The 26300-nt window shown below is 48.1% G+C and overlaps 7 protein-coding genes across 7 annotated transcripts; 3 read left to right on the forward strand and 4 right to left on the reverse strand.

Annotated features, from left to right (window-relative positions):
• Window positions 1–1436: 1436 nt before the first annotated feature.
• On the reverse strand, window positions 1437–2341 carry KY384_008655 (uncharacterized protein; the record flags this gene model as incomplete). The annotated part of the gene is made up of 4 exons (XM_044817143.1): window positions 1437–1829; window positions 1882–1912; window positions 1972–2252; window positions 2330–2341. 4 exons carry the CDS (start codon window positions 2339–2341, stop codon window positions 1437–1439), a joined length of 717 nt encoding a protein of 238 aa, XP_044666508.1.
• Window positions 2342–4879: 2538 nt separating this feature from the next.
• Window positions 4880–5508, forward strand: KY384_008656 (uncharacterized protein; the record flags this gene model as incomplete). Its single annotated transcript, XM_044817144.1, has 2 exons — window positions 4880–5051; window positions 5369–5508. The coding sequence occupies 2 exons, from the start codon at window positions 4880–4882 to the stop codon at window positions 5506–5508; spliced, it is 312 nt and encodes a 103-aa protein (XP_044666509.1).
• A 2348-nt stretch (window positions 5509–7856) lies between these two features.
• KY384_008657 (uncharacterized protein) lies at window positions 7857–8846 on the reverse strand (the record flags this gene model as incomplete). The annotated part of the gene is made up of 1 exon (XM_044817145.1): window positions 7857–8846. The coding sequence occupies one exon, from the start codon at window positions 8844–8846 to the stop codon at window positions 7857–7859; it is 990 nt and encodes a 329-aa protein (XP_044666510.1).
• Window positions 8847–11024: 2178 nt separating this feature from the next.
• KY384_008658 (uncharacterized protein) lies at window positions 11025–12652 on the forward strand (the record flags this gene model as incomplete). The annotated part of the gene is made up of 3 exons (XM_044817146.1): window positions 11025–11089; window positions 11715–11759; window positions 11809–12652. The coding sequence occupies 3 exons, from the start codon at window positions 11025–11027 to the stop codon at window positions 12650–12652; spliced, it is 954 nt and encodes a 317-aa protein (XP_044666511.1).
• A 4286-nt stretch (window positions 12653–16938) lies between these two features.
• Window positions 16939–17742, reverse strand: KY384_008659 (uncharacterized protein; the record flags this gene model as incomplete). The annotated part of the gene is made up of 2 exons (XM_044817147.1): window positions 16939–17383; window positions 17432–17742. 2 exons carry the CDS (start codon window positions 17740–17742, stop codon window positions 16939–16941), a joined length of 756 nt encoding a protein of 251 aa, XP_044666512.1.
• Window positions 17743–19075: 1333 nt separating this feature from the next.
• KY384_008660 (uncharacterized protein) lies at window positions 19076–21560 on the reverse strand (the record flags this gene model as incomplete). The annotated part of the gene is made up of 6 exons (XM_044817148.1): window positions 19076–19469; window positions 19558–19744; window positions 19802–20148; window positions 20288–20733; window positions 20859–21020; window positions 21159–21560. The coding sequence occupies 6 exons, from the start codon at window positions 21558–21560 to the stop codon at window positions 19076–19078; spliced, it is 1938 nt and encodes a 645-aa protein (XP_044666513.1).
• Window positions 21561–23161: 1601 nt separating this feature from the next.
• KY384_008661 (uncharacterized protein) lies at window positions 23162–26023 on the forward strand (the record flags this gene model as incomplete). The annotated part of the gene is made up of 5 exons (XM_044817149.1): window positions 23162–23329; window positions 23475–23897; window positions 24038–24241; window positions 25077–25433; window positions 25568–26023. 5 exons carry the CDS (start codon window positions 23162–23164, stop codon window positions 26021–26023), a joined length of 1608 nt encoding a protein of 535 aa, XP_044666514.1.
• Between the last annotated feature and the right edge of the window lie 277 nt (window positions 26024–26300).

A 26300-nucleotide genomic window follows, 5' to 3' on the forward strand; every position in this document is an offset into this window, starting at 1 on the left:
ATCCTTCGCCCTCGCCCACTCAGGCGTCGCCCCCGAACCCCTTCCACCTCATCCCAGTCTCCCACCCCAAGCCCAAGTGCCATCCTCAACACCAACCTCGGCAGCATCCCTCCCAACGGCGTAACCTGCGCCACAGCCAACGAATCGCTGCACGTGCTAGACTCCGCTACAATCTACAATGTCCAAACCAACGCCACTCAAAGCTACAACAACTACCTCGAGGACAAAGCCCAGGGATTCTCCGCGCCCAGCTGGCCGCGAAACTTCTCCCTCTCCATGCTCGCCGCCGGAACAAACGTCAGTGTAAAGACTGGCTGTACTTGGCAGGACGGAGACAGCGCGAGTGGGCGAGGATTGCTTTATCTGCCGATATCATACCCCGGCACGGTGGCGCCCACCGTACGAGAAGACGGCAGGCCGGCAGGGGAGGCAATATCACGACCGATATTGTCGTCTTTTACTTGTCGGTAATGACGGGTGGTGGGGGCTCGACGCCGCAGATACCGGACCAGTCGGGTTATGCGCCGTCGACGTCTGGCCCCGGGCCCGTGTCCCTTTACCCCGCCGAGTATAAGTATTGTGCTGTGCTCACCAACTCGGATGCGACTGCGAATAAGCAGTTGTTTGTGAATGGATCTTCGAGTGTGAATCCGGCTACCGGCGGGTATCGCCAGTGTCATGATGCGGCAGCGGTGGAGGGGTGGGCCACGGACTATAGCCAAGGGAGTGGGTTAGGAAGCGCATACCAGGGAGTTAGTGATGGTTGGACATAAAGTGGGTGGTTGGCGTTATGTAATAGAGTAGGTAATTTGAAAACATCTCGTCTGCCAACCATAATCTCATTTCATCCATCGTCAACCACCCTTCTCTCGTTTGATCCGATGGACTCTTTCTCTCTTCTGGTGTGCGTTTGTGCCGTTCTACGTCTCAGAGATATGCTTCTGCAATGGACGTGCGTGTTAGACTGCGGTCAGCACACTAGTCAGCTGATCCTTTTCCTAATGTCGTGCTCACTGCCTACATCTCGTGGACGTTGCAAATGCCTGTGTCAGAGATTATTGCGTCTTCACGAAATCCACTCACCAAGGAAAAACTAAGTGTTGAAATTGTTGACTCTTAATCAAATCTCATATGCGCACGACGTACTCAACCCCGTAATCACCTCGCCAAAGACACCTCCGCAACAGCAAGCAGCACCCCATCCTGTTCAATAGTCACGCGCACCTCCCTATACACTCTCTCTCGCTTGAAGAACAGCAAAATCTCCCTCGTCGTCCAGCTGAGATCCTCCCACGCCAGCCTCCGCTGACCACCCAAAGTTGCGAATCTGCATTGCACAATACGATCAGCTCAGTGCCACCACAGGCACCTTATCAGATTGCTTCTCCCCATCGCACACTCGACCGAGGCAAGAAAAGAGAAGGTCACAGTCAAACTCACAACAACTGCGCATTCACCGCGCGACCTTCAGACACAAAGCCCCGATTCGTAGGAACCACAGCCGTCTTTGTCTCCACCGCAACGCGCTTGAACGCCTTCACGGCTGCGAGGTAGACGCTTTGCGTGTCCAGAGTTTGCGCGTTCGGCAACCAGCTGATCGTGACTTTTGGACGTGTGGCTGAGACGCTGGGAGGCCAGTCGCGTTTGCTGATCTCGAAGCTTGCGGGGGCGGGGGCGGGGAAGGGGGCGGGGGATGAGGTTTGGTTGAGTTGATTGGAGGAGGAGGGTAGTTGGGAGGCTTCGGGCAGGGTGTCGAAGGGAATAAGTGTGTCATTGGTGATGGAGAGAGTGTTTGGGGGATTGAGCGGTGTTGTTGGTTTTATTTGGAACTTCAATAATTGGAGAGTCAGCCACGTGTGATGGGATTTTGACGCGTGATACATGGGCTACGACGCTGTCACTGATCGCTGCACTGGACTAGCAACGTTCGATTTGAAGGGCTCGCGAGCAGTCCAACTCACCGCACAGTACTTCCGAACCTCAGAGCTACTTCGCACGCCGAAGGCCATCTGATGGATCAAATCTGTCTCGTCCGCGAAGGTGTTGATGCCGGCTTCGATCGCTAAGATACCTGCTTTGACCGTGTCCCATGGCGTCCATTCTAGTATAACGCCTACCGTAGTGGTCGAATCGTTGGTTGGATCTTTCCACCTTAAGAGAGCTAAGTTTTGGTGGTTGGGGAATCTTATGCTATCGTCAAGAGCGCCTGTTGAGAGATTCCAGAGAGCCTCGGAGAATAAGGTCAGGTAGGACTTTGACTATGTTAGCTTCGCGGATCGGTATGAAGAGTCTCTGCTTCGTGGACTCGTCGAGAGGGCAGGTTAATTACCAATTTGTCCATGTACCCCTGCCGGTCTGGGTTCGGGACTTTGAAAGTTTCCCAATCAGGGGGTAGAGGGATGGGATTCTCGCTTGCATTATGTTAGGTAGATTCCTCTCGTGAAAGCTTGACAAGCTGAATGGAACATACTATTCAATGCTAGCATCTGCAGCTAGGGTTGACCAGGAAGAGTCGTTAAGAAGTGAGAGTCCATTACATGATTTCAAGAGGCTGTACGCAACAGCAATTACAATAAGGTGCTTCATACCAAATTTCCCTTGCTGCCGTGACTAGGCGCGATCACGACAAGGACTTTTGTTCAGCAAGTTGATACTTGGCATAGAGTTAATAATTGTACCATATATTAGCGCACGGGCCTAGCCTGTTTGGCTCTGAGACTGCATAGCCGATATGTCGTAGACACCCAATTTTGGTCGGACAGAAAACATTGCCAGCTATTCGTATACTTTTCTGATGCGCACGGGAGCGCTTGCTCATAATATACACTATTGTAACCAAGTGACCGAGCTAACATCTGCATAAGGCATTCTTGAGAGACTTCGATATCATAGACCCGCATAACGCCAACTTCTAAATATCTTTGCAATCGTTACAAGTGCGCAACAAAAGCTTTGGAGTTGATGCTTAAGACTCAACACTCAAAGAAACCCTAAACGTAAAGTCTTCGTAATGTGGAAGAGAATCCTCTATTACACGAGTCCTTTCGGGTGCACATTTCTCTGCTTAACCCCAATGGTTATGATTGACTACCCCTCCGCTTAAATCAGGAGTAAACAAGCTATTCTCACGTTGAGATTCTCTTTTGCCACTGAAATAGAAAACAGAAGGTTATCCTAACAAATCTGGCAAAAGTATTATGCTTCGCTTGCCGGCTTTATGGAGACTAAGGCCTAGAGCAAGAATCTGCTGAACTTGGCTTATTATGAATTGAGCTTTCCTAGAAACTATCTTTCGTTCACAGTTGAGAGTGCGAAGTCTCTCTTTTGTGCACCGTTTCAGTCCAAACCTACATACTTATCCAATGTAGAATTGCGCATGTGTTGGTCTCTCTGACGAATGTAGTGTTGCAACGTCTGCACCACCGGTATTTGCAATGCGTCGAGAAATAAAGTGACAGCTCTTGTTAAAGAAGAAGCTAACGGTTTCTTCGTTTACGCATAGAGCAGACCTGAAAAATCCCAAATTTTCTCAATACATGTGGTTTCGCACCTATATTCACATTTTAGCATCGTTGTCATTTGGGTCGTAGGCTAGTACCAAGTTAGGGGCAGGACCGCACTAGAAGACACGGAGAGCATTGTTGCCATAGTGCGAGTGACCGATCTTGGCACCAGCGGAGAAGAGTGAGAGATTGGGTCACTGGGTTGGTCTGATCTCTATCCTCTCGGGCTTCTCATGCAAAGTCAATCAAATGATGGGCTCGTACTGATGCATTACCTTAGGACATGGTTTGCAAAAATGGTAGTAGTGAAGTAATGAAATCAGCAGATACAGGCCCACCGCCGCAGAATGATTCCCTGACAGTACCGGTAGATCTATACATGATCATGGATAAATTGATCTTGTCTGAGGTCAGTAGTTTCTTGACGTTGGTCGAGGGCAGAAGCAAAGGATGAGGAGACCGAGAGTCTCTTTATGCCGCTTTCTGAACGTTCCTGAAGACTTCCGCGCTGCAGAATCCAGTATCTGAAACGCTGGTGCGGCTCTGCTAAGGTACAGCAACATCTCAATCTGAGAATGCAGTCAACCCTTATCTCTCGCACTCAAGACTCTTTACGACGTTATTCATAGCTACCCAATGAGGCGCAGTTGTCCGAGAACGCACCAGTCCTACAAAGACTTCTAGGCCGAGATTCATCGACTTCAATTTCGCGCCTAAAAATATAACCCATGTATGCCGTGTTTCAACTGCCGCTTTCGTCTGAGATATTGCCGACGTTTGATAAGTCTATTTTAAGCCGCCTTGGCCTGAATTGGATCATTAGTCTAAGCCATGATGTTAAAGATCATACACATCTGAGCCTTGTTATTGATGCTCGATGGAGCTTCCTGTACTGGCGCTTGTCACCCACTTCCCTCACCAACTTTTCTTTCGTCTAGTAATTTTCGATCTCGGACATCTTTCGAGGCGATCGGACATTTGGCTCGATTGTTCCTGTCTCAAAACTAACCGATGATGTTAAAATCTTGCGGGGGGACTAAGTAGCAGATGTATAAAAGTCCCTTCTATGCTTCAGGCTGCATACGCAGTATCAGGGCCAACACAGAGTTATTAGTCCGTGGAGAGAATGGCAGAACGCGGCCTACATTTTGATCACTGCCACAGTGCCGCACTAGGTCTAGACGGCAAGAACATCGAGCGGCCAAAGCAATGTATGAAACAGCATCTGTTTCGTCGACACAGCAACTTACACAATGATTGACGGCATGTCACAATGCAGCTCCATGGACAGCCCGAGATGTATGCAGTACATATAGCCCGCCAATCTCCCCCTTCTTCTCTGCCCACTCGCAGACACTGTCTCCATACAAGCCAACATGGAAATCAAAACCATCCTACTCCTCCTCGCGGTCACACTCTCAATCTCAGCGCTCCCTCAACCCGACAACCTCACGCCTGCAACCACATCTGCAAACACCAACTTCCAAGCTGCAATCAGCAACGCCAAGCTCGGAGGTAAAGTACAATGCGCAAAATGCGCCACAGAATGTGCCGGGATGTTCCTCGCATGTGCCTTCACTGCATGGCTTGGACCGGAGGCCGTAGTCGTACGTGGCAAACGGAACCTAGACTAAGAGAATGATAAATAGGCTTATCTAACGATCCTAGGCCTGTATGGACATGGAAGAAGGAGCGTTGGTAGATACCTGCGTCTCTTGCTTCTGGGAGTGCATCGTACCAGGTTGGGCTGCAATGCCTAGTGATCAGACTCCGATGTAAGCATAACGTTCCCAACGTGAGTATGGACCTAGAGTGGTAGGGCTGACATGGTGTTGCGAACAGACCAGCAAACTTCTGCACCTCAGATCCCGAGATCCCCACGAAACTATGTGAGGCGACGATGCAGAAAAAGAGCGAGTTGGATGCTCAGAAGGGGGATAAAGTTGTGAAGGCGGATCCAGGGCTGGTGAATCCGGGGGGTGCTGCTAATATAGGGACGGAGTAGGTGTGAGGTGCTCTCTTTCTTTCGCAGATAGAGACTTTAACAGAGACTATTCGCATTGATTCGAACACTTCGTCGCGAAGTACGCGCCAAAGTCTTTCAGTCTATTGCTCTGAATATCTACGTTGCAATCTTTGTGTTGTATCTTGCAACTTCGTCGCAAATGAACGGGTCAGCGTTGACTACTAGTCGCTACAAGGGGTCAGCACGAGTCCAGTGATCAAGGGTTACTAGGAGAAGATCTTGACCTGGTAAGACTCTATTGAAACAGGTCCACTTGGGCGCATTCTTTGATCCCAATAGCAAAGGAACAATGTAAAAGGAAAAGGGGGTGGAATTCTTCCCAATTAAATCAACGATGCGTCTCTTGAAACCCTTGTCGAAATCAATAAGACCTTTGTCGAATCAAGTCAGCCCCCTCGTGGATTTCAAGAAGCCCCCTGTGGACCTGATGCCAAGCGTCTCCTCATCTTTACGGCATAAGATCAAGGCAGGTACCCCGAATGGGTAGACTTTATCTCTGTTGAGTACAGTTTTGGCGGTGGGCCGAGAAAAGAATGGACGCTGATCGCGGTTGAGAAAGACTTTAAAGAGAGGGAGAGCAAGGTGAGGAGGGGTTGAGAACGCGTGATGATGGATCTGGGAGGATGAAGATGAGATTGGTTGACTTTGTGGTTAACAAAGGGGGCGGTTGGTCGAACCACGCAGATAAGAGTTGAGGCTAAGACGAGTGCTTAGTCTTGAATAGTTTTATCTGCATTTTTGGTCCAACCGCTCTTATTCCGGAACCCTCAAAGAACAAAGAATCTATTTATGGGGAGAGTAAGTCATCGCTCGGGCTCATGTCTGAGTGCTATGCGCTTACACATACTGCTTGCGAAGTTCTTACCGTTGACATCACTTTCTTTAATCTGAGATTGCAAGATCTAATTGTTGGTATACAAAATGACTGAATTCTCTAATTGCAACAAATAACAACCCTAACGAGCTTACTCCACCTTCAGTTCGCCATTCCCATCCTCCAAACGCATATACCCGTAAGTTTTCTGCCTCCCCTCCCCCTCCTGAATTCTCACAAGCCGCACGCCCACACTCTCCTTCCCCTGCAGAGTCAAAAAGTCCTTGTACCCCTTGATAGCCTGCCCCAACACATCCCACGTAAACCTCCCCTGCTCAACCCTCCCAGGCCCCGAATTATCAACTCGTAAGCCAAAGGCCCCACTGTCAACTTCATACTCCGCCCCGCATCCTGGGACAGGTTCAAGAATCTCGAAGGGTCGGAGTGCGTTGATGGAGTCGATGGCTTTGTCCAAGACGCGGACGGCGTTGGTTAGAGCTAGGGATTTTGCGGTGGGGCCGGAGGAGAATACGAGGCTTATTGGAGGGTAGGTGCCGGGGAGCGGCAGGGGGGCGGGGGCATTGGTGAAGACGGCGGAGAAGGTATTAATGTTGAAGATGTCAGATGTAGAGGGGCAAGACGACGTGGTGGGTGCGGCGGCGATAGAGTGGAAGAGAGCGACGAGGGTGGGGATGGAAGCTAGGGAGCGATACATTTGTATGCGACTGTGTATATAATAAAGGAAGGCGGTGTTGGGCGAGTCCAGAACATTCTGAAATCGACAGAATGGATTGATGCGTTGTCTTATAATTTAAAAAGCCGGTTCATGTGATTAATCCAAATCAGGGTCTAGACCTAGCGGCTGAATAATCAAAGTTAAGTCTCCGCTTTGAAATCTCTGATGCGCTTCTGGGATAGGACTCTATTCTTAGCCTCACGGTTGACCGTGAGAAATGAGCATCCTAGACAAGCGACCTCAGCCACAGACCCAACGACTGACACAATTATTCAATCCCTCCTCACAGAAACATTCAAAGGGGCAACCGTAATTATTGAACCGCATAGATTGAAGAGAGAGTCGTGGTTATGGAGGGGGAAAGAATTATTGAGGAGTACATGAAGGGTTGGAGAGCGGACAGGAGAGCGGTATATGGGTGGGGATAACGAGGCCGAGTAAAAGATCAGGTGTGAAAGGGAGGAGAAGGAGTAGCGTTGACCCTAAAGGCATGGAGGCCAAGAGAGCAGGGGACGCACTGTGGTCGATGTAGGCTAATGCAGGTATCGAATATGTTGATCATGGTTTGGCCAGAGGGAAGTACAAGACCGTCGGTCAACAGGCCCTCAAGTCTCTTCTTGATACAGCACTAGTCTACTAGTTTGAACGCTGGTATGTGTACTTCGCCTACTGCATGACCAGTCGACCAATATATACAGCTAAGGGTTGCGCGGTGAAATGGTCGACTATCAGGGTGTGTTCGGATAAGTCTTTTATAGTCTTCTTTATCGGAAAATGTCAAACCGTATTTCGTCTTCTCAACATGCTATTAAAACTGAAATTCTGTGCTGGCTGATCTTCTGAGCAGACACTGCATTGGATGACTGGAATCCAGACATCCCGGCGCCTAATAGACATGAAGGTCATTATAGGATAAAATCTCGGAGGGTCAACTTCAAAAGGAACGGTCAACATGTGACTAAGAACCCGCACCCAGACATCATTCTTGAAGGATGCCCATTCTGACTCGGGATGGCGAGCATCATTGCCGAAGGTAAATAGGGCCCCGTCAAGGCTAAAGCTGGCCATTCTTTGGTGGAGCCAATTGGGCAAAGCAATACCTATCTCTGCAGAGAAGATCATCTGTCTGAGTAGCCCTGCAAGAAATGCCCGCGCATTGACTTGATGAAATTCTGGGTGCTCAATGTCGCTGTATCGGAATGCTTCTATTTGCAACGACTTCTTAGGATAGTCTGAAGACGCTTCATAAATGACCTTCCCTTCATAGTCTTCAGTCTGATGAGGCGTTGCCTCACGAAACTCCAAGAAACCACGACGAGTATCATCCAGCAAGAAGTAATAGCGCCCATAATCAAATCGTTCCGCATTCTCCATCTCGCTAAATGCTAGGTCAAATCCCCAAGCGACGTGGTCAACATTAATCATTCCGCCTGTGGGATATCCGCTCACATACAGCTCCAAACCTTCTCTGCGAATGATCCGAGACCTGATGGGTTCGCCCCACGGCTGGAGAAGAGCTCCTGACAAATAGTCCGCTATGATTCGCCATCCCAGCATTTCCGGATAGGAGCCAGCTGCTATGCCGACTCCAGCTACCCACTCGACTGCGAAATCAAGTGGAGGATAGTTCAGACCCCTCAACAGAGACGTTTCATTCACCAAAGAGATGGGGGTGGTGCCTGAAGGGGCTAGAATAGCTAGGGCACAACCGTTTTGAAAGGACAGCCACTGCCAAACCCAAACAGAGAGCACAGAGTAGAGAAGCATCGAGGATACTGGAAGAATCCTTAATTCCCCGGCTATTGCCTGCGCATACAAGTATTGAAGAGGGTGAGCAGCTTTCGTGGCGGTTCCTATGCACTCGGACTGCTAATCTTAGCTATCATGTCTGAGACAGGGCTGTCGACTAGTGAGACACCGAGAAGGTTAGAAGACAGCGACTTTAAGAAAGTCTGAACATAGAATCTCATTCAACAAGAAAGCTCATCCAAGTCCACGAAATCCAGCACAGATCAAGAATAATGAAACCCTGCTTCTACCAATCAAATTTCCATGGTGCGCTCGCATGCGGACCCTTTTAGAGTAGGCCTTATTGCCAAATCGAACACAGAGACTTCACGACCACATACGCCCGCCCTGAGTCGTGCTAGGTGATTCTACACACAAGGCCGCACCCTAGACGTTTCTCAGCCCCTCCCTTCCCTGAATTAAAGCGAGTAACATGCACCTTCCCATACACAGCCATTTGACTGACTATGCACCTCTTCCTAAACTCATCTCCGATATTGCTCATCTCAGACAAATGGTCCATCAACCCAATCGGCCTGAATATGATTGCCGGCATCGCATTTACCCTACATCCCGCTATCCGAGAATTCCTCATTCATAAGCCCTGTTGCTCGCACGTCCAGCCTCCATCACATAGTGACTGATATTTTCACCTTTCTCCACCATGCATTTACATTTTACTAGTCATGAAGATACCCTTTCACAGCCATTGTTGGCTTTAGCATACCAGCGCAACGGCTTATATCGGTAAGCTGACCGTCGTCCTTGGTACCTGTGCTGGCGATTGTGTTTCTGGAGCGTCTTGGAGTTCGCGTTATAAACAGCAAAAGACTTGGGCCATGCTTCCTTGTATTTTGATGATCACGACCTGTTGGCTTACGTCGATCGGCCAACAGGGTAGCTTGCATCTCCGCCCAGCTGTTCGATGCCTTCGTTACCCGTGCTTCTGACCATGATCCTGAAGCCGTGCCATGCTTCGCAAAACTCTCGAAAGAAATATTTCGCAGTATGACTTTCAAATATCCGTCGTTTCATCGACTGTCTCCCATAATCCCGTTAACAAATGAACGGGATTGATACATTGGCATTTGGAAGACATAGTCTTTAACAATATTTACCCCTTCTATGCTCCTTTCCATGTTCTTTGGTCGACTTCTGATACGTTGTAAGATGCATTCAGCGCCTCATACAGAGAAGCATTGCCTCCAGATCCAGCTTCATGCAAGACTCTTGAAGAAAAGAATCGTATATTGTTATGGGATCTTCTCTTTCCGTACCTCTCCTCACCCACATCATTCACATCCTCCTGCAAACCATTCCATGTCTCCTAAACATAACCGCCCTTCAAGTCTTCGTAGGCGCCGACACAGTCCGCACCAACAAGTCCTTCACAACTTGCAGCGATATCCAAGAATTCGCCTGCAAGAATCCCCTTACGTGGGCTAGATGCTCTGGCCGCGACAACGGCGGTTGATGCCGGAACCACGCCTACGCCTGTAATGTAGGCACCTTCCACGATGACCTACCGGGTCACTGCATCGAGACAGCTTTTTGTGAGGAGGCATACAATGTAGAACGGGACGCCGAAATACTTTCGTTGCTTGAGTACGCCGGAGCTAGGGCAAGAAGAGGTCATAGTAATGTATGCGAACAATGCTCTCACCGGGGTCGATTGTGCTGTTAATGATGATGACGCGTGGGCAACTGTGATGGACCAGCTGTATCACTCGGTGAATACGCTGCCGAAGCCTGGTCAGATCAAGCCGTGACGCATAGCTCGTGAGAAAAGCGCTGATTCGAACTTTGTCACTATTGAGAAGTTCAGTCTAGAGGAGACTTGTCCAGCTCAGGGGCCTGAGGTTGGACATGAGGAAGGGAAGTGCTTTGTTGCTGCCCAAAATCGTAGACACGCTACTTGACATATTCTTGAACTCACGGGTATCGATGCAGTAGCTCTAACTTGTGGCAAGAGACTTCAAAGCATTGATCAGACTCTCCTATTGGGATAGTATGAACTGGGACAGTATACGCGAAATCTATGAAAACAATTGATATTGCACGATGAACTTTAGCGATGAGTTTTGATCTCGGGATCAAGTATGGTTCACTCGTTGAGCTCAATGTACGTTTCACGTTCTCAGAGGTGTGACCTGTAATATGATTGCGAGTACTATACCTGTGGAGGAAGAACGAATTCAACGTGTGGCGCCGCATATTGCACAGTCAGTGGGTTTATCCACGGATTTTTATCGTCATTATTCGTCAGACCCGACTACCCTACTGAATCCTCTCGCTCAACGACTGTCCGCTTCTTGCCCTGGAGTGGCCGCTTGAGATCTTCAAGGACTTGCTAGTGGTAACAAAATGTGATTGCTACCTACTTCTAGTCCTAATATTGCCAACCAGATTAGGATGTTGGGACATTTGGAGTAAAGACTATTCCAGGTGATTTGGCTCTCAATCTTGATGGGGTCATTACACGGAGTCTAAACCACCTGAGACAAAATATTGTCTGAGCACAGGCGCTTGTCACCAAATGCCGCGAGACAACACGCTAGAATTGCAGGAATATAGTTGAAACATCTTCTCACTGCGTCTGTGTATTGAAAAAATATAGAGAGCAATATAACAATTTCGACTACCTCTACGGGAATATCGTATTTTCTCTCCGATAAAACATTGTCCAAAACAACATGGGAAACTTTTGTATCTCCCTCTTTAACATTTTGGCCCTCACGGCCACTAGTCTCGGACGACCTCAAAACACAAACTCCATTGACAATTCCACCTCGATCAAAGGGTGGGTGAATGCTTACATGGCATGTCCCACATACTCACAGATTCTAGCCCTGATCTACTTCAAGGTAGCACCGTCATTCGGATCGGAAACGAGTCAGTAAATTGGACCAATCATATCAAAATCCCTCCTAATCGCCCATAGATCCAGTCTTCAATTCCCCGACCCCAAACCTCCAGGCGACTTCAGGACTTCATGCTTCTACGACCCAGGTGCACGCCCGCTCAACAGCTTCCGGAGATACATCGCCATAATCACGTGTGCCGTCCAAGAAGCGGACAAAGACTGGAACCTGCGAGAGATGCGCGTGGATTGTGACGGAACAGAGGATATCCACCTCCGCTTGATTGGAAACCCACGTCCAGGAGACCCACCGCTGCTTGTCAAGCACGTCATGTGGTCGATCATAGCCGTCCCTCACCTATGGCAAAGGCAAGGGTTCGCAGAGATTCAGTTCAGGCCCATTCTGGCAGGGCAAATTCTAGGTCTTGGAAAGGTGTTTCGCGTCGGCGCGCGGAGCGAGGATGACAACATTTCATGGGGCTCAACCAGTCCCCAAATGACGTACAATGAGTCTGCCGGCACGCAGACCTACCGATCTCAGTCTCTGGCCCCTGGAAACAGGGATTTTTACCTCCAGGTGCACCCCAGCCTCAGCGACCGCGTCTTGTGCACAGCAGCAGTTTTCTACAACCAACTCACGAGTATGATAATGCATCTGGCCGTCATGGACAGAGACTCCCTGATAAGTGAGATACAGGTCTATGATCAGGAGCATGATATTACATTTGAGATGTCGGCGGCTCGGGGAATCGCGTTGGAGGACTTCCCTCAACGGGCTGTTTTGCAGGCGATTGAAGCGCTGGCAAATTATGAGGCTGATGTCAGAGCTGATTGGAGGTTCAGGCCTTTCACGGGAACTGTCTCGGTGGATCGTCGGGTTGTCGGCACAACCGCTTTGTTTGAAGGTGTGAGACCACACGAATAGGGATGGGATAACGTCCAGCCAGAGGCGGATGTAAGCTAGATCCATCGTTGACTCTATTTCGAGGGATCCAATATGTGTTAAATTGCCTTCCTCATTGCTTTCGTCAGTGAATCCATCCAGGGACGCGTTGCCAACACCTCTGACAAATTTATAGAGATCGATAAACGTCGAGTCCTGCAAGTTCGGCATATCATAATGTCATCATCCTGATTATGCTTCAAATCTCCCTTGTCGCTGTGTCCGGAATGCCTCGACTTTATCTAATAGACACCCTCCCTAACGGCAAGGCGTGGAAGCAAGATCAATTCACTCACAACGTCAACTCACGCATTTACTGCGTAGGAAGGAGCCTGTTTGTCAGATAAATCAAATCTCTACATATCGTCTGATATGCCAGGATGTGCGTAATGCTCTGCACTGACCGATTTTGTGATCTGCACATTAAACTTGAATTTGATTCTCATACTTTCTCCAGTAAGCGTGAGATAGTAATCCCATCGAACTTGGTCGCTCCCTTGCTTTCACTTAGAGGACCCAGCTAGGACTTGTCGCTCTCTCAAGCCGTCATCAACATTTTGAATGGTGCGACCCTCAGTCAATTGACTGAAATCAACGAAGTATGTGTCAATGTTAAGGACATATAGACCACAGCCACAATTAGACTAAGACTCAATGACGGCTCGTCTGCCCAGACGCAAGATCAAATCCAGGTAGATGGACGATATGATAGTTGGCGTTTTCTAAAAGATATGATCTTTTACGAAGGGTTTTAGGAACTACTCAAAACGCGCTTGACGCACGTCGTTTCAAGCTGGCCACTTAAAAAGAGCCAAGATCTTGGTCTCATATGTGCGCATGAAACAATGCCATAAATACCCTCGGTCTCGCCTCTCGTCACATCTTCTATCTTCCAGTCGAAGACGTGAGCTTTCTGCTGCTTCTGATCACCAAGTCTTATCACATGCTATCGGAGATGGTGAGATACTGTCTCTAAGACGCAACAAGTGATTGGAATTTAAGAGTCGCGTCTACCACGCCAGGCACTCTTCCTGGACGACTTGACCCGCTTTAAAAAAAAACCCACCTACTTTGAAGAAGCCATAGAGCCTCTCCTCAGCAGCATCATCATCATCATCATCATCATCATCATCACAGCAGCGACTAACCAAATTATGCGCTTCTTGCGTATCACGCTGCTCGGTCCCATACTGCTCAGCTATATCATTCCCATTCTTGCGTTGCCAAGCCCCACGCAAGTCGAAGGTGTCTCTGTTCCAACAAACGGTTCTACCAACATAACAGGTCGGGGCCCCATAACCTGTTACGGCGAAGACACCAACCCCCGAGAAGCCCCCTTCAACTGGTGCGTCGGGACCGTCGATCATATGTACTTCGACACCGAGGCTTGGAGGGGCGAAGAGCGACATTTCAGCTTTTCAACCCCAGAAGACTCGCCTGATCACTTGCCACAGAATTTTTTCGACCCAGTCCATCCTATTGTACGTGTTTGGGTGGATTTGATCTCGGCCAAGACGGATGAAGCGGACTGGCGAGATATACATCGCGCGGCGTTTGATATCATGGAGGATTGTAGAGCGAAGGGCACGTGGGACTCTGGAGGGGAAGTCATGATGGGGAAGGAGGGGAACATTAGGGTTCAGCTTGGGATAAGAACTGCCCCAGTGGAGCAAACGACGACTTTGAAGTCATAAGTTGCGATGATGTAGGCGTCAAGTGCGTCGACTTGCCATTGAAAGAAGTGTTAGTGTACAACTATGAGAATGCTCTTCTTGGACGAAATACGATAAGTGACTGACCTCAATTTCACTTACATGATCGCTCTGACAAAGCCACGTTCTGGATTTTGTCTGGGCGGTCCTTCTCGACGTCTTTATATGATCAAACTTTGAAGTTTGATAGGAAGGAGCAAGAAGAGCGTTGCTTAAGTCTCTAGAGTAGGCTATCTACACGGGAATAATGCTACAGAAAGCTAATTTGCTGATAAGAAAAGTAGTTGGCGCTATGACCTAACCACTAGCCTTGTTTTTTACACATATGCCCTAACCTCGACCTAGGAGCCATCTCCCTATAACGAATCAAAGCACAGCCCACTCTACGATGACCTAAGCCACCCTGAATGGCTCATTGTCATTTCTGAAGTCATGGCAGCGTTGTGTTCACGGGATGATAAGTTTTTTGGATTGGGATCCAAGATGCAAGGACTGGGGAGCAGGAAGGGCTTACTTGGAACGGCTCTGCTGACATAAGCCTTCAGTCAGAGTACACATCAGATATGTAGAGATGAGGCGAGATTCATCGCAATATTTCGACCATCCCCAGGAGCATCGAGAGCGAAATACATTTTACAACATCATGTATAAATGTCTATTAATATTGCGACACAAAAACTATCCTATCACTAAGCTTACATGATATCAAAACGCTTTTATAGCGCTCAAGCCAGGATAATCACTCGTTCGCAAGCAAGCCCCCCGACTTTTCGGCAAACGGTCATAACGTCCAATTTTACTATCGTCTCTGCAGTCGGAGTGATCGAAGAATGTTAGGCTAGAAGACTGCATAACCCCTACTCCCCATTCAACGCCAATCTGCGGAGTCTGGGGACCGAAAGGTGTACATTTATTGTTGTAAAGTTTAGGGCGTGGCGCGAGCACGAATCCACCCTCCTCTGTACCTTTCTGGGTACCTGCGGGTAGTGGTGTTGCCGTACTGCACATCGCCCCCAGATGAGAACCGATCCAGCCTAATGAGTCTCGTTTGTCGAGAATGGCTGTGGTGTTAGGGTAAAGTCTGGTGGTGTTGTCAAACGGGACACTGAGAACGACAGTCGCTGCCAGAGCGATAGTTGAGAAGATGAAGATGTGCATCGTGCTTTGAAACAATAGGAACGGGAAATTTGCAGTAAATGTTTGGATCAATGTTGGAGAAAGTCAATGTGGTGAAAAGGTAGGAAATGGAAATCGGCGTTGAAACTGGTGGCTGAATGTTGATAAATAATAGCATTTTCTGTCCTGAATTAGACTTCTTTCAGGGAAGAAAGCATGAAATAAGCTCATTATGCATTATAGTTGTGAATGAAAGGGAATGTCTTGCGTTCAAGCAGTTGACAAAGAAATCAAGAGGCGTCCTTTGAAAGAACAAACGCAAAGCTGCGCTAACCCTTTTGGCCACTAGCATGTGTAGATTCAATAATCAAAAGGCGATGCAAGCAAAGAAGGGACTGACAGCAGGAAATCTATTTTCTAGTGAGCTTGTGGAGGGACCCTTCCATATACCTATACTCTAAAAGATTATACTAGCATCGGCCGCGGTAGGAGAGCCATGAAAGAGGTGTTCGAGAGCCACAAGGCAGAGTGAAGCGATTGACAACAACAACATGTTGCCCATGTCGAGTTTACGGCAGCTAGGACTCAATCATAAAGAACGTCTTTAATGCACCTCTCATATCAACAAAGACCCGGCGCATGCCGCAGCCTCAGCGCCTGCCTGTCTTATTGTGCAGCTTCTCCTGACTGCACGTTCAAGCGCGCAAGATTTGGTGTTTGACCTGCACAGATGAACCATTGCTAGACCACCCTCAGGGTGCCAGAGGTCTCACAGCTTGACAAGAGAGTCTTAGTAGTGGCGACGAATGTCAGTAAAGTCGCGTTTGGGGTTCTATCTTTGGCGTCAGATTCAGGCGCTTGCCGAAGGTCTCATACTCACCCCCAGGCACGGACCCTGTTTCAATATAAAGCAGAAAAGGGAAGGAATTTCGAACATCTATGTGAGTTGCGTTCAAGTGTGTGCAAGCTTTGGATGGTTTGACGCACGTCTTCAAATGTTCCTGTCGGGAGCTGGCTTAAAATATCGCCGAAGCTGCACAGAATCGCATCACTATTGAAGATTATGGAGTTTGTTTGCGCCTCAAAAGAAATCTGCGCTTCGGCGGTGGTACACTGCAAGTGATATTGAGGGCTTGAATTCTTACTCACGAGGGGAGATTTATAGTGTTCCGGCTCTCATTCGAGCGACTTTAGATCTGAGCGTACAACTCCGGCGACATTCATGAGCGATTGTAAACAATGAAGAGTTATTGAAAGTAGAATGGTCGTTCGTGGTGCAGAGGAAGAGCTATACTTTATAGCATCCCGTTTGACTCGTTGAACTATCTTTGTGTTGCTATCAATAACTAGACATCTTGCCATTCGCCAATTACGTTCATCAAAAGGAGCTCAAACCCTGGCGATCACTCATTTTCACCATACTCTCCACAAAGTCTCAGTCTACATACTCGCCACGCCCATAGAGCTAGTAGAGACCTCAAGGCCTTCAACTTTCGCAAAGCCGTCGCCCACCGACTCCAGGGTCCCTTCCGCCAATAAAAGATCCTCATCCTTGATAGTAAACTCGAAATCAGTGACCACATGCTCTGCCTCCACCTGTGCCTTTACGAGACCCACACACCCGGCGGCCTCGTCATAGCTGATCGTCTGAGCACCCAAGTACTGAACTGGCTGTAAATCGACCTGGAGCCGAGGATACATAGTTCTGGTAATCTCAGTATTTCTCATCGGGCCATCGCCTTTGTTTTCAAGCTGCTCTTGAAAGATTTGGAGCAGTCCAGATATCGCTGCTGGCTCAATGCGTCTACGATAACGCGGAAGATTGACATTGATTTTGAGGGTTCTTGGGGTTATGCTCGAGGCTGGGATCGTCATGGACAAATTGCTAGTACTATTAGCATCAAGGAAGCTTCGCCATCGCAAGGGGGCTCACGCTGCAGGGTCAGCTGCATCAGATTTAGCATCGCGGGCGTTGATGACGCTTACTGACTGGAGGACAGCCCTTCCACCATTTTGAGTAGTGGGCAAAGCTGAAGTGATTTGCGTAGACGCTGCGAAAGATGTCAAGAGAAGCGCTAATTTCCACATTGCGTCGTCTTTTATCTCCAAGTTTTGACTCTTGAGGTTGTTCTTCCTGTTCTTGATCTTGTCGTAATAGAAGCCCAACCCGGGAATGTTGAACGTCCAGTGATCATTATGTAGCTTTTTATATATCCCCGTATGAACATTGAGCTGGATCATCATGGTCCAGAGTGTCGACCATGGCTTACGCGCACGGTGTATGTTTCAGCATCTGAGCAGAGTTTGACTGTCAGCTCAGACGCGCAGCTTTAAGCGCTTCAGTATCCTATCTGAGAACTAAGAATCGCCTGGCCCCATGATTGCGTTTCCACTCCCTAAAGTGTGTTAAGCTTCTTCGACACGCAAAGCATGAGAATTGCTCTACTATCAGAATTGATATATGCTAAAGACATAGCGAAAGGGGGTGTCAGCACATAATCGCTTGTCTAGCACAATGCCTCAGAGAAAGGTTTTCCATGCAACATTTATTCTTCGCCAAGTCGATTTCCATATTCGAAAATAACCCTATCCAGGCCATCCTGCAGCTACTAAGAAACAAGGTGTAATTGAATGCTAAAATGTGTCAACGTCTCAAGACTTCATTCGTTGCCCAAAGCAGCACGATGAACTGGATGTCAAGGACCGCTCTTGATTCACTCGTAAGGACAGGCCTTCATCATCCGGATCTAGTGCTCGTGAACGATTATTGAAGAAACGCCAAATCTCTGGGCTTAAGTCTGACCTTGTTTGTGAGGCATCCTACATCGGGATGATGAGTGGTTGCAAGCACGCATGCATGTTTGCCGGATACGGAACAATGTCTGCCTCTGTCCTGATCGGTGACACGTGATGACTGTTACCCCTTTCAATCCTCGTGATATCTTTGAGATCTGACAAAGAGCGATCTGAATGCTAAGAGTTGACGCAAATCACACAGAGATCTTGGCTTTCTGATATCATACGTAGAGGTGACAAGATCGCAGGCATGTTGATCTAGGCATCTGCAGATGTTAACCCTGGGCCAGGGACCAGAAGAGCGTGACAAAAGATGGCAAAAGATAGCGGAACGGACTGGCTCATCCTGATCTGCTCGCATGGGGGCACTCTGCACAACACTTCTAGCAGATGCCGTGGCTTGAAGTGCACGTGCGATAGCGCGGATGGGCTCATGGTGGACGACATCAGGTGTCATATGGCGCTACAAGGGAGAACGAGTTCGCAAGCGTGCCAGAATGAGGTGACTCGAAATATTCAACGTCGTGGTCGTTGAGGTTCAAACAGAAGGAATTAACTTCTGCAGCTTGTACATACTATTCTTTCCTTTAGTAATATGTGCATTCCCGTGAATTGGACTCTGGGATACTAGGCTGTTGTAATATGTTGGGCTTACGCGTATTCGCGCAGCTAAGGGTGGTCGCACCTTCTGCTCGAGACTCTTCCATTAACTTATTCATACAACATGTACATCCTTGTGGCAGTGTGTCGAATGAATCTTGGAAAATAGGAGGCTTTCGCATCATGAATTTGGCGTGGCCCTCGCATTCATTACTTTGGCGTTGAACGTACATACTGCTTTTGTGACTTCGCCATCATCGGGTTGCTTCTCGCACGAAAAGATTGTCACCATAATAGGCTCCATAGGGGCGCCAGTTTTGTCTTTTCGTGGAATTGGTACAATCTCTTTGTCGGTCCCTTTGTAAGTTTTCGTGTCCGTCTTCCCATGTTCATCATCCTTGTACTGAAAGCTGAACACATCCATCGGGTTCCAAGGCTGTTTTGATTGTGGGGGATCGATGACTTTCATCAGGTCGTGACCGCCGAGAGTGAAGGTGAAATCATTCGTCGTTTGGTGGTCGCCTTCGCCCTCGCCGCTTCCGAGCTTCGTTCCAAGGTCATCGTCGGACTCCCAGCTGCGTTGTCGCTGTTAGTATTGTGGAAAACCAGCACATTGATGCATACATCAAGTGTCGACATGGGCAAGAAAGGAGGGATGCTTACGTGACTTTGCCCCCTGTAAAACCAAAATCTACGCTGAATGTGACCTTATAGATACCGGAGCAGGAAAGTTGACCCTCTTTCCCGCAATCACCACGTTTGGTAGTGTCGGGTACATCGAAGGTGTCAACTCTGTACACCCCGCATGGGCTCTCTAATTGAAGGTCACCGTGAAGCGTGCCAGCAGAACCTATCGAGCATTAGTGTCATCTTTCAAACAGATACAGATTGCAGCGTATATACATACATTGGGTCCACAATTTATAAAGGGTGTTAAAACAATCATCTTGAGGGCAATTGCCATGATCGAATTTGACCAAGTTGAACCACAATCCTTTGCCATAATCCTGACTTTGGTAATCATTCTTCGAAGTATCTTTGCACCAGTCCTCACTCGCTTTCTTATAATTGTCTGCCGTGATTCCTACACTGGAGCCAGCCTTACTGTCAAGCTTGCATACAGCTGGCCTCGGATCTATTTTGGAGCATGGTCCAGCAGGGGCGGAAGGGTTCCGGTTGTACATTGTTTCCACAACTGCTTGAAGTGCCGAGATGGCAATCATTTTCTGTCCAAGCTCCGTCGGGTGGAAGACACTGTATGCGGTAACAAATAGTCAGCTACTAGGTAGGATCTGACCAGGATGACAGACGAGCCGAAACAAAATGCATAGTGTCGGGGGTCAGACACCAATCCTGGAGTCTAACAAAGGGCCTAACAGGCAAAATGACGTACCTAGCGATGAAATCTGGAAGTCGTCTTCTTGAGATAGATGCCCAGACCCCTCTCTTGCGATTGCTGTTGTCGTCACTATTGACGACTTGCTTGTCCTTTGGTATGTTACCATTGTCGCCTGTGCTCAGTCTTTGAAAGACAAGCCCCGGGTGGTTAGGGTCATTCGGGTTGTTGTCTGATAAGTCTGGATCACCATCTTCACAGAATCGTCCACCAACATCAGAGACATATTGGTCCCATTCAACTGCTAGGAAATCGCCGCCGAATGACCCTTTCCTTGCTTGAGCGGTGCCGATGGCATTCCTAAGCTTCACATTGGTGTCGTAAACAAGATCATTCAATCTTCCCCGCAAGTCCTTATCTACTGGAGGATATTCGGGGTTCAAAACTTGTTTGACCGTGTCATACACTTCGCTAGTGCAACTCTCCGTACTATCATCGAAGAACTGCGCAGAACCGTAGAAGTCAGCATTCGAAGACGCTCGAACAGGCATATTCAATGGCGTGTAGGGATGTATGTTCCAGAAGACGGTTCTGCTATGCCTGGACGCTAGACCGCGATAAAACGTACCTTCGCGTAGAGAGTATAGGCGATTATGCCCTTGTCTTTGATCTTGGCCTGCAAAGTATCCAGCAAATATTTGATATGTGGCTCTAGATCCGCAATCGCATCCTGGGTCTTCTTGATGGCTGCTTCGCAATCTTGTTTTGATGAGAGAGAATAGACACAGGTCTAGACGCATTCGTTAGACTTGAGTAAATACTTTTCGCGCTCAAGAATGTCGGGGTCTGAAGGAGCGGCTCCGCCAGAGCGAGAAGCTTCTTAAAGAAACCCTAAGCTTAGACAGCCGAGGAATGCGACAGAACGTACCTTCAAGACTTCCGAGAGAAAGACGTCATTGCCGCCGGCTGAAACGGTAATCAGATCCTGAGAGTGATCAGGCAGCTCTTTGGCTTTCTCCTCAATTTGAACTGATGTGTGACCTGAGCACGCAATATTCTGGAAAGTCGCGTCTGACACGAACACATTCTTCAGGAGGTCGGGATAGCCTCGATAATACCGAGAGCAAGCTGAATCAACCTGGTTGCCCACACCCATACCAGCAGCGTAGCTATCTCCCAGGGCCGTAAATTGTTTGATCCATGAGGTGTCGGTGGGAGAAGAATCTCCAGATGGATCGGGAGCAGTATTGATGAGGGGAACCCCAAAAGCTTGGACTGGGACAGCGCCCCAGATGGCAAGGATTGGGAAAGAGAAAAACAAGGTCCACATGACTCCCGAGCAGGTCGAGTGAGATCCTTGAGAAGTGACGGATACTCTTATGCTTCACGGCCCTAATGTTCTTTGGCCAGCACTTTTTGGATGTTGTCGAAGCTGGCTATTGTCTAGTCTCTTTCTCGAAGCTTTCAGAGAGGAAATGGCGATTTTGACCAATGACTCGGGTGGGTACGCTGAGTAGTGAGAGCATGGGAGTGAAGGCCAGTGACAAGAGAACTCAAGCAAAGAGAAGCTCGAGCAAGAACAAGACGCTGAATAAGGTTGAAGACTTGAGCTAAGCCCCGCGAAGCGCGTTGATGAGCGTAGAGCTCTTTGACAGAAGTAGGTGAATGATGGGTAATTCCATTTTCACTTGTCGCACAACGAGGTAGTGACCTAAATATCAATGTCCTTGTTTGTTGCATTTGATGGCGATACCCTTCACCACACCTCATACCTGCTGTTGGCCGAGATCCTACCATATCACATGTTGACAATGAAGGATCGTTATACACAACAAAAGCGGCTGAGCCTTGAGCACACAGTACAGTAAGCAAGTGGGCTTATACCGCCAACAGGAGCGCCAGCGATGTTGACCTGCGACTAACTATCTCCTGCCACTAGAACGACACCTCAAACATAACTATTGAACTGAAACATGACTGAAGGATTTAGGATTATCGTGAAACATAGCCAGCCTCCTTCGTCAGCTCTAACTGCTTTCGGCTAGCTTCTTGTGAAAAATCGGCACATCGGACATTGAAGTTATCTCCGAGGCGATAACCCCTCTCGAATGTTGTGGCTCTTTGAATGAATAGAAAGAGCATGAACTACAGCGCTTTGAGGAAGGTTCCAAAATGACCATCGAAAGTATCGGAAGGCTGACAAAGAACCTCGCAGCCATGGGCCTGTCTTGCTACGCAGGCACATCAGCAGGAGGAGGGATTTAATAACAACCAAGGCTTTCCTACAATATCGAGCTATCGAATTAGACGTACGGTATAGAACTGTCAGGGATGTATGCTACTACATCACTACTACCATCTTCTTGACGGGTGTCCTCATACTCACGTGGCATGAACTTCAGCGATGGACCTGTTCCGCCAACATGACGAATGCTTAGGTGCTCATCCCTGTCAAAGAATCCTACAGACCAACGACTTGCCCTACCCGCACATTCCTCGACCAACAAGATCTATGGTTGTGCCCAGACCGTGTAAACAGTCCGCAGGATGAATATAGACATGTGTCTGCCACGTGAGTTCAGGTTATAAGCTCGTCAGGCAGTGCATGGAGCAAGCACTGCCTGCTGGATTTATGTCCTGAATAGGGAGTTTGCAACTTATTCTACCTGTTTCATCAGTTGTTGTTTCATTCTTCTCACTTCCTACGTGACTACTATTCTTACCCTCAGATGCGGAGATCCCTCAACAAGCGCAGTAAAGCTGTTGCTTTGGGAAGATTGGAATAAATACTGGCTGTTCTTTTCATAAGTCGTCCACGTCGGCCTCGGATTTCTCCAAACCCTGGACTGTCCTTGCATTCCTTCCTCAAAGCCCAAAATTATACCGTCGCTCAACCCTCTATCACAGAAGTAGTATCATTCTCTCAACGCGATGAAATTTTTTTCCCACACTTCGCAGCTCCTTTTTTCCATTTTCTGGCTTGCTATACTTGTTCTCAGCATCGAGCCAGGAGATCTTGGAGTCAAATGGAATGTCGATCTTGCCACTGGACCTACGGACCGTCCACGACGCTGGCATGTGTGGACCGCAATTCTTGAGGTAATTTATCTCCTTGTCTGGACCCCTTACAATACAATCGCGTCCTTGGAACGATTATCTCTACTATATCCATTATTCCTCGAGTGTCGTGTGAACCATCATCTCGTTTCATGCGTACAATTTTCCAGACACTAATGTTGTGCAGTTTGACGACCTTGTATCGAAATTATTCACGAATGGGGAAATAGCTGGGATAGCTAGAATGGGCTATAAAGCCATGGAAAACAACTATGCCACCAAGCCATGGAACGATCCTAACTTGCCAGCCAAAGTCGACGGGCCAAACAACGTACCAGTAATGGTGGCCGTAATAACTTTTGGAAAACGGGTGTACATAGCGTCACCCATCAAAGGGAAAAATCCCCGGGAACCGCTTTATAATCATCTCGACAAAGTGCTTAGAGAGACTCTGCTGGAATGTCAATTCGACCTGAATGCTGAGGGGGATCATGAGAATATAGGCGCTTGCGGCGAACTCATGGCTGCACATATAGCAATCCAATCCGGAATAGACGCCGACTTGAAAGCAAACGAGGACGGGCATCGAGGTATACTGATTGGTGGAAAGGTACGTCATCTAATTAATGATGGCTGTGAGGACATATTGCCTACGAAGTTTCTCCGCACCGCGACACTCGTAGACGAGAATCCTTATACAGTCTATCGACTTCCGATCTTGACCTTGTGAACAATAGCTAACGATAACAGGTAGTATCGTATGGCCTACGTGGGGCCGCGAATGCACGGACCGAAGGCATCAAAAAGCCTTGTGGAGCTTTGGGACCCGGCAATGTGCCTAACCCAAAAAAGTGGGGCTGTAACAAATTCATAACATACTCGGGACTTGAAGAGATAGCACCGGACACAGAGGTGGTGGACAAAGTGCCATTTCCGGACTTCAAACAAGTGCCTGTTTGTAATATTTAGCTAAAGATTTCAGTCGAGAGTGTAGAGTAGTAACACTGACTGTAGTTTGTCACAGCAATTACAAGCTCTACCAATGAATAGAAAAGATGACAATTGAAATCCAAATTCGCGCATGGAATATCAACAGCTAGCTTGCTCTTCTGCGATCATCTCTGAAAGTCTTCGTATGTGGAATCAGCGGGCACCTTCAGTCCCACTAGAGACTTGATACTGAGTGAAGTCTCCCTATCAGATAAGAGTCATCTGCGTACTCCCCGCAGGACCGACCGTGATTGCGAGCTATATCATAGAGGCTCTTGAGGAATAGAGGACCATATCCAACAGAGGACAAAGTATCTGGATTTAGCGACGTATCATTATTGAAAAGAGAACGTTCCATTCACCATCCTGCGGCCTGCTGACCCTGACTAAGCATTCCTTTGAGTAAGACGGAAGCGTGCATTGAGCAGATGTTGGCACTAGCCCGCATGGTGCTTAGCGCTTATTCATCAAGAGCCGCACAGCCACATCCAACCAAGTGAATCTTCGTTTGCATATCTGTCTCTGCTTATTACTTTGACTTCGACGTGCACCTTGATCATTGATGCGACGTATGTGAATAGACTTAGCTAAGCATTATCTCGGTACACAGTTCTCAAATCGCACCAACTCGCCCGCGGTCACAAAGCAATCTCCTCAGTAGTCTGCTGCGATCACGATTCGAGAAGACCAGCCTGAACATAAAACCTCGATCAGTTGAGGCCGTCTACTGAGAAGCATGTCTCTCTCAGACCTACCTTCTGAGCTTATCCATCTGCTACTGCAACCACTTAATAGGCAGAATATTTCACGTCTCTCTCGTTGCAGCAAGCGACTCCGAGGATTCGCCCTTCCTGATCTCTACAAGAATCTGGAATGGCAACTTGATGTTGTGCATGATTCTCATCACCCACATTGGCTTCAACCTGATCTGCTAATAAGGACTCTTGTTGAGAAACCTGAACTAGGCAATCATGTCGAACATCTTCAGTTCTGGGGCAGATTTCGCGCGCAACGAATCAACATCCCGCCTAGGCTCACAACAGAGGAGCTGGAGAAAGCTAATGACCATATCTCACGCGCTTTTCCAAGTGCCATCGATGTATGGACTCTGGCTCTGAGACGTGGCTTGATGCCGGGCTACGCATGCATTATACTGGTGCGTTACTTTCCCACGAAGAATTCTATCTTTATCCCTCAACATAAAGCTGGCAGAGGCGATCTGTCACAGAGAGATACCTAGAGACCCCATGATATAGAAGTGAGAACATTGTCACTGACTTCATATTCTAGGCATTCTCAACGCGAGTCAAATCGCTCAAATTGGGATATGAATTTTTCGCTAACGGCTCCTACCTTGAAACCCTTTTCAAGAATGCTCGAAGGCATACATCGAACGGAGAAATCTATGAAGTTCCACCCCGATTCGAGCACTTGCGAAGCGTCAGTCTTGGCGCTACTAAGCCCGCCGAAGTAGTTCCCTATGAGAACGCTTGTTCATACCACGATATCATTTCAGCTTCCAATCTACCGTGTTTACAACATCTTAGCATTCAGCTAGAATGGACAACGGATATCAGCAGACTTCAACATCCGCACCTGAGTTGCCTGACATCATTGAAACTGCTGTACTCTGGGCTCACACCTGAGTTTCTGCCAGCACTTCTGTCATCGAAGCCGCCGCTTAAGGAGCTCATTTACCATTTTAATGCCTCTGACGACTATTATGATGAATTCTTTGACCTGTAAGTGCATATCTTCAGGCCGTACCTACTGTGTACACGCTATTTCATTTGCTTCCCTACTCGCGAGTAGTTGTTGCCCTTACTAATTGAATCGCGGTATGCTTTACTGACTTTAACCAAACACTAGTGATGCACTGGGGAGAGCCATCAATAACGTCTCCGATACCATTGAAGATTTAGAATTAGATATATATATGGGTGAAGGGGACGAACTTCCTATCTTCTACGATGACGGGTGCCTAAAGGGCAAGCTCCTTTCCTTCAGAGACTTTCGACAGCTT

This window comes from Bacidia gigantensis (genome assembly GCF_019456465.1).
Source record: "Bacidia gigantensis strain McMullin 20006 chromosome Unknown contig_295, whole genome shotgun sequence".
NCBI classification, from domain to species: domain Eukaryota; kingdom Fungi; phylum Ascomycota; class Lecanoromycetes; order Lecanorales; family Ramalinaceae; genus Bacidia; species Bacidia gigantensis.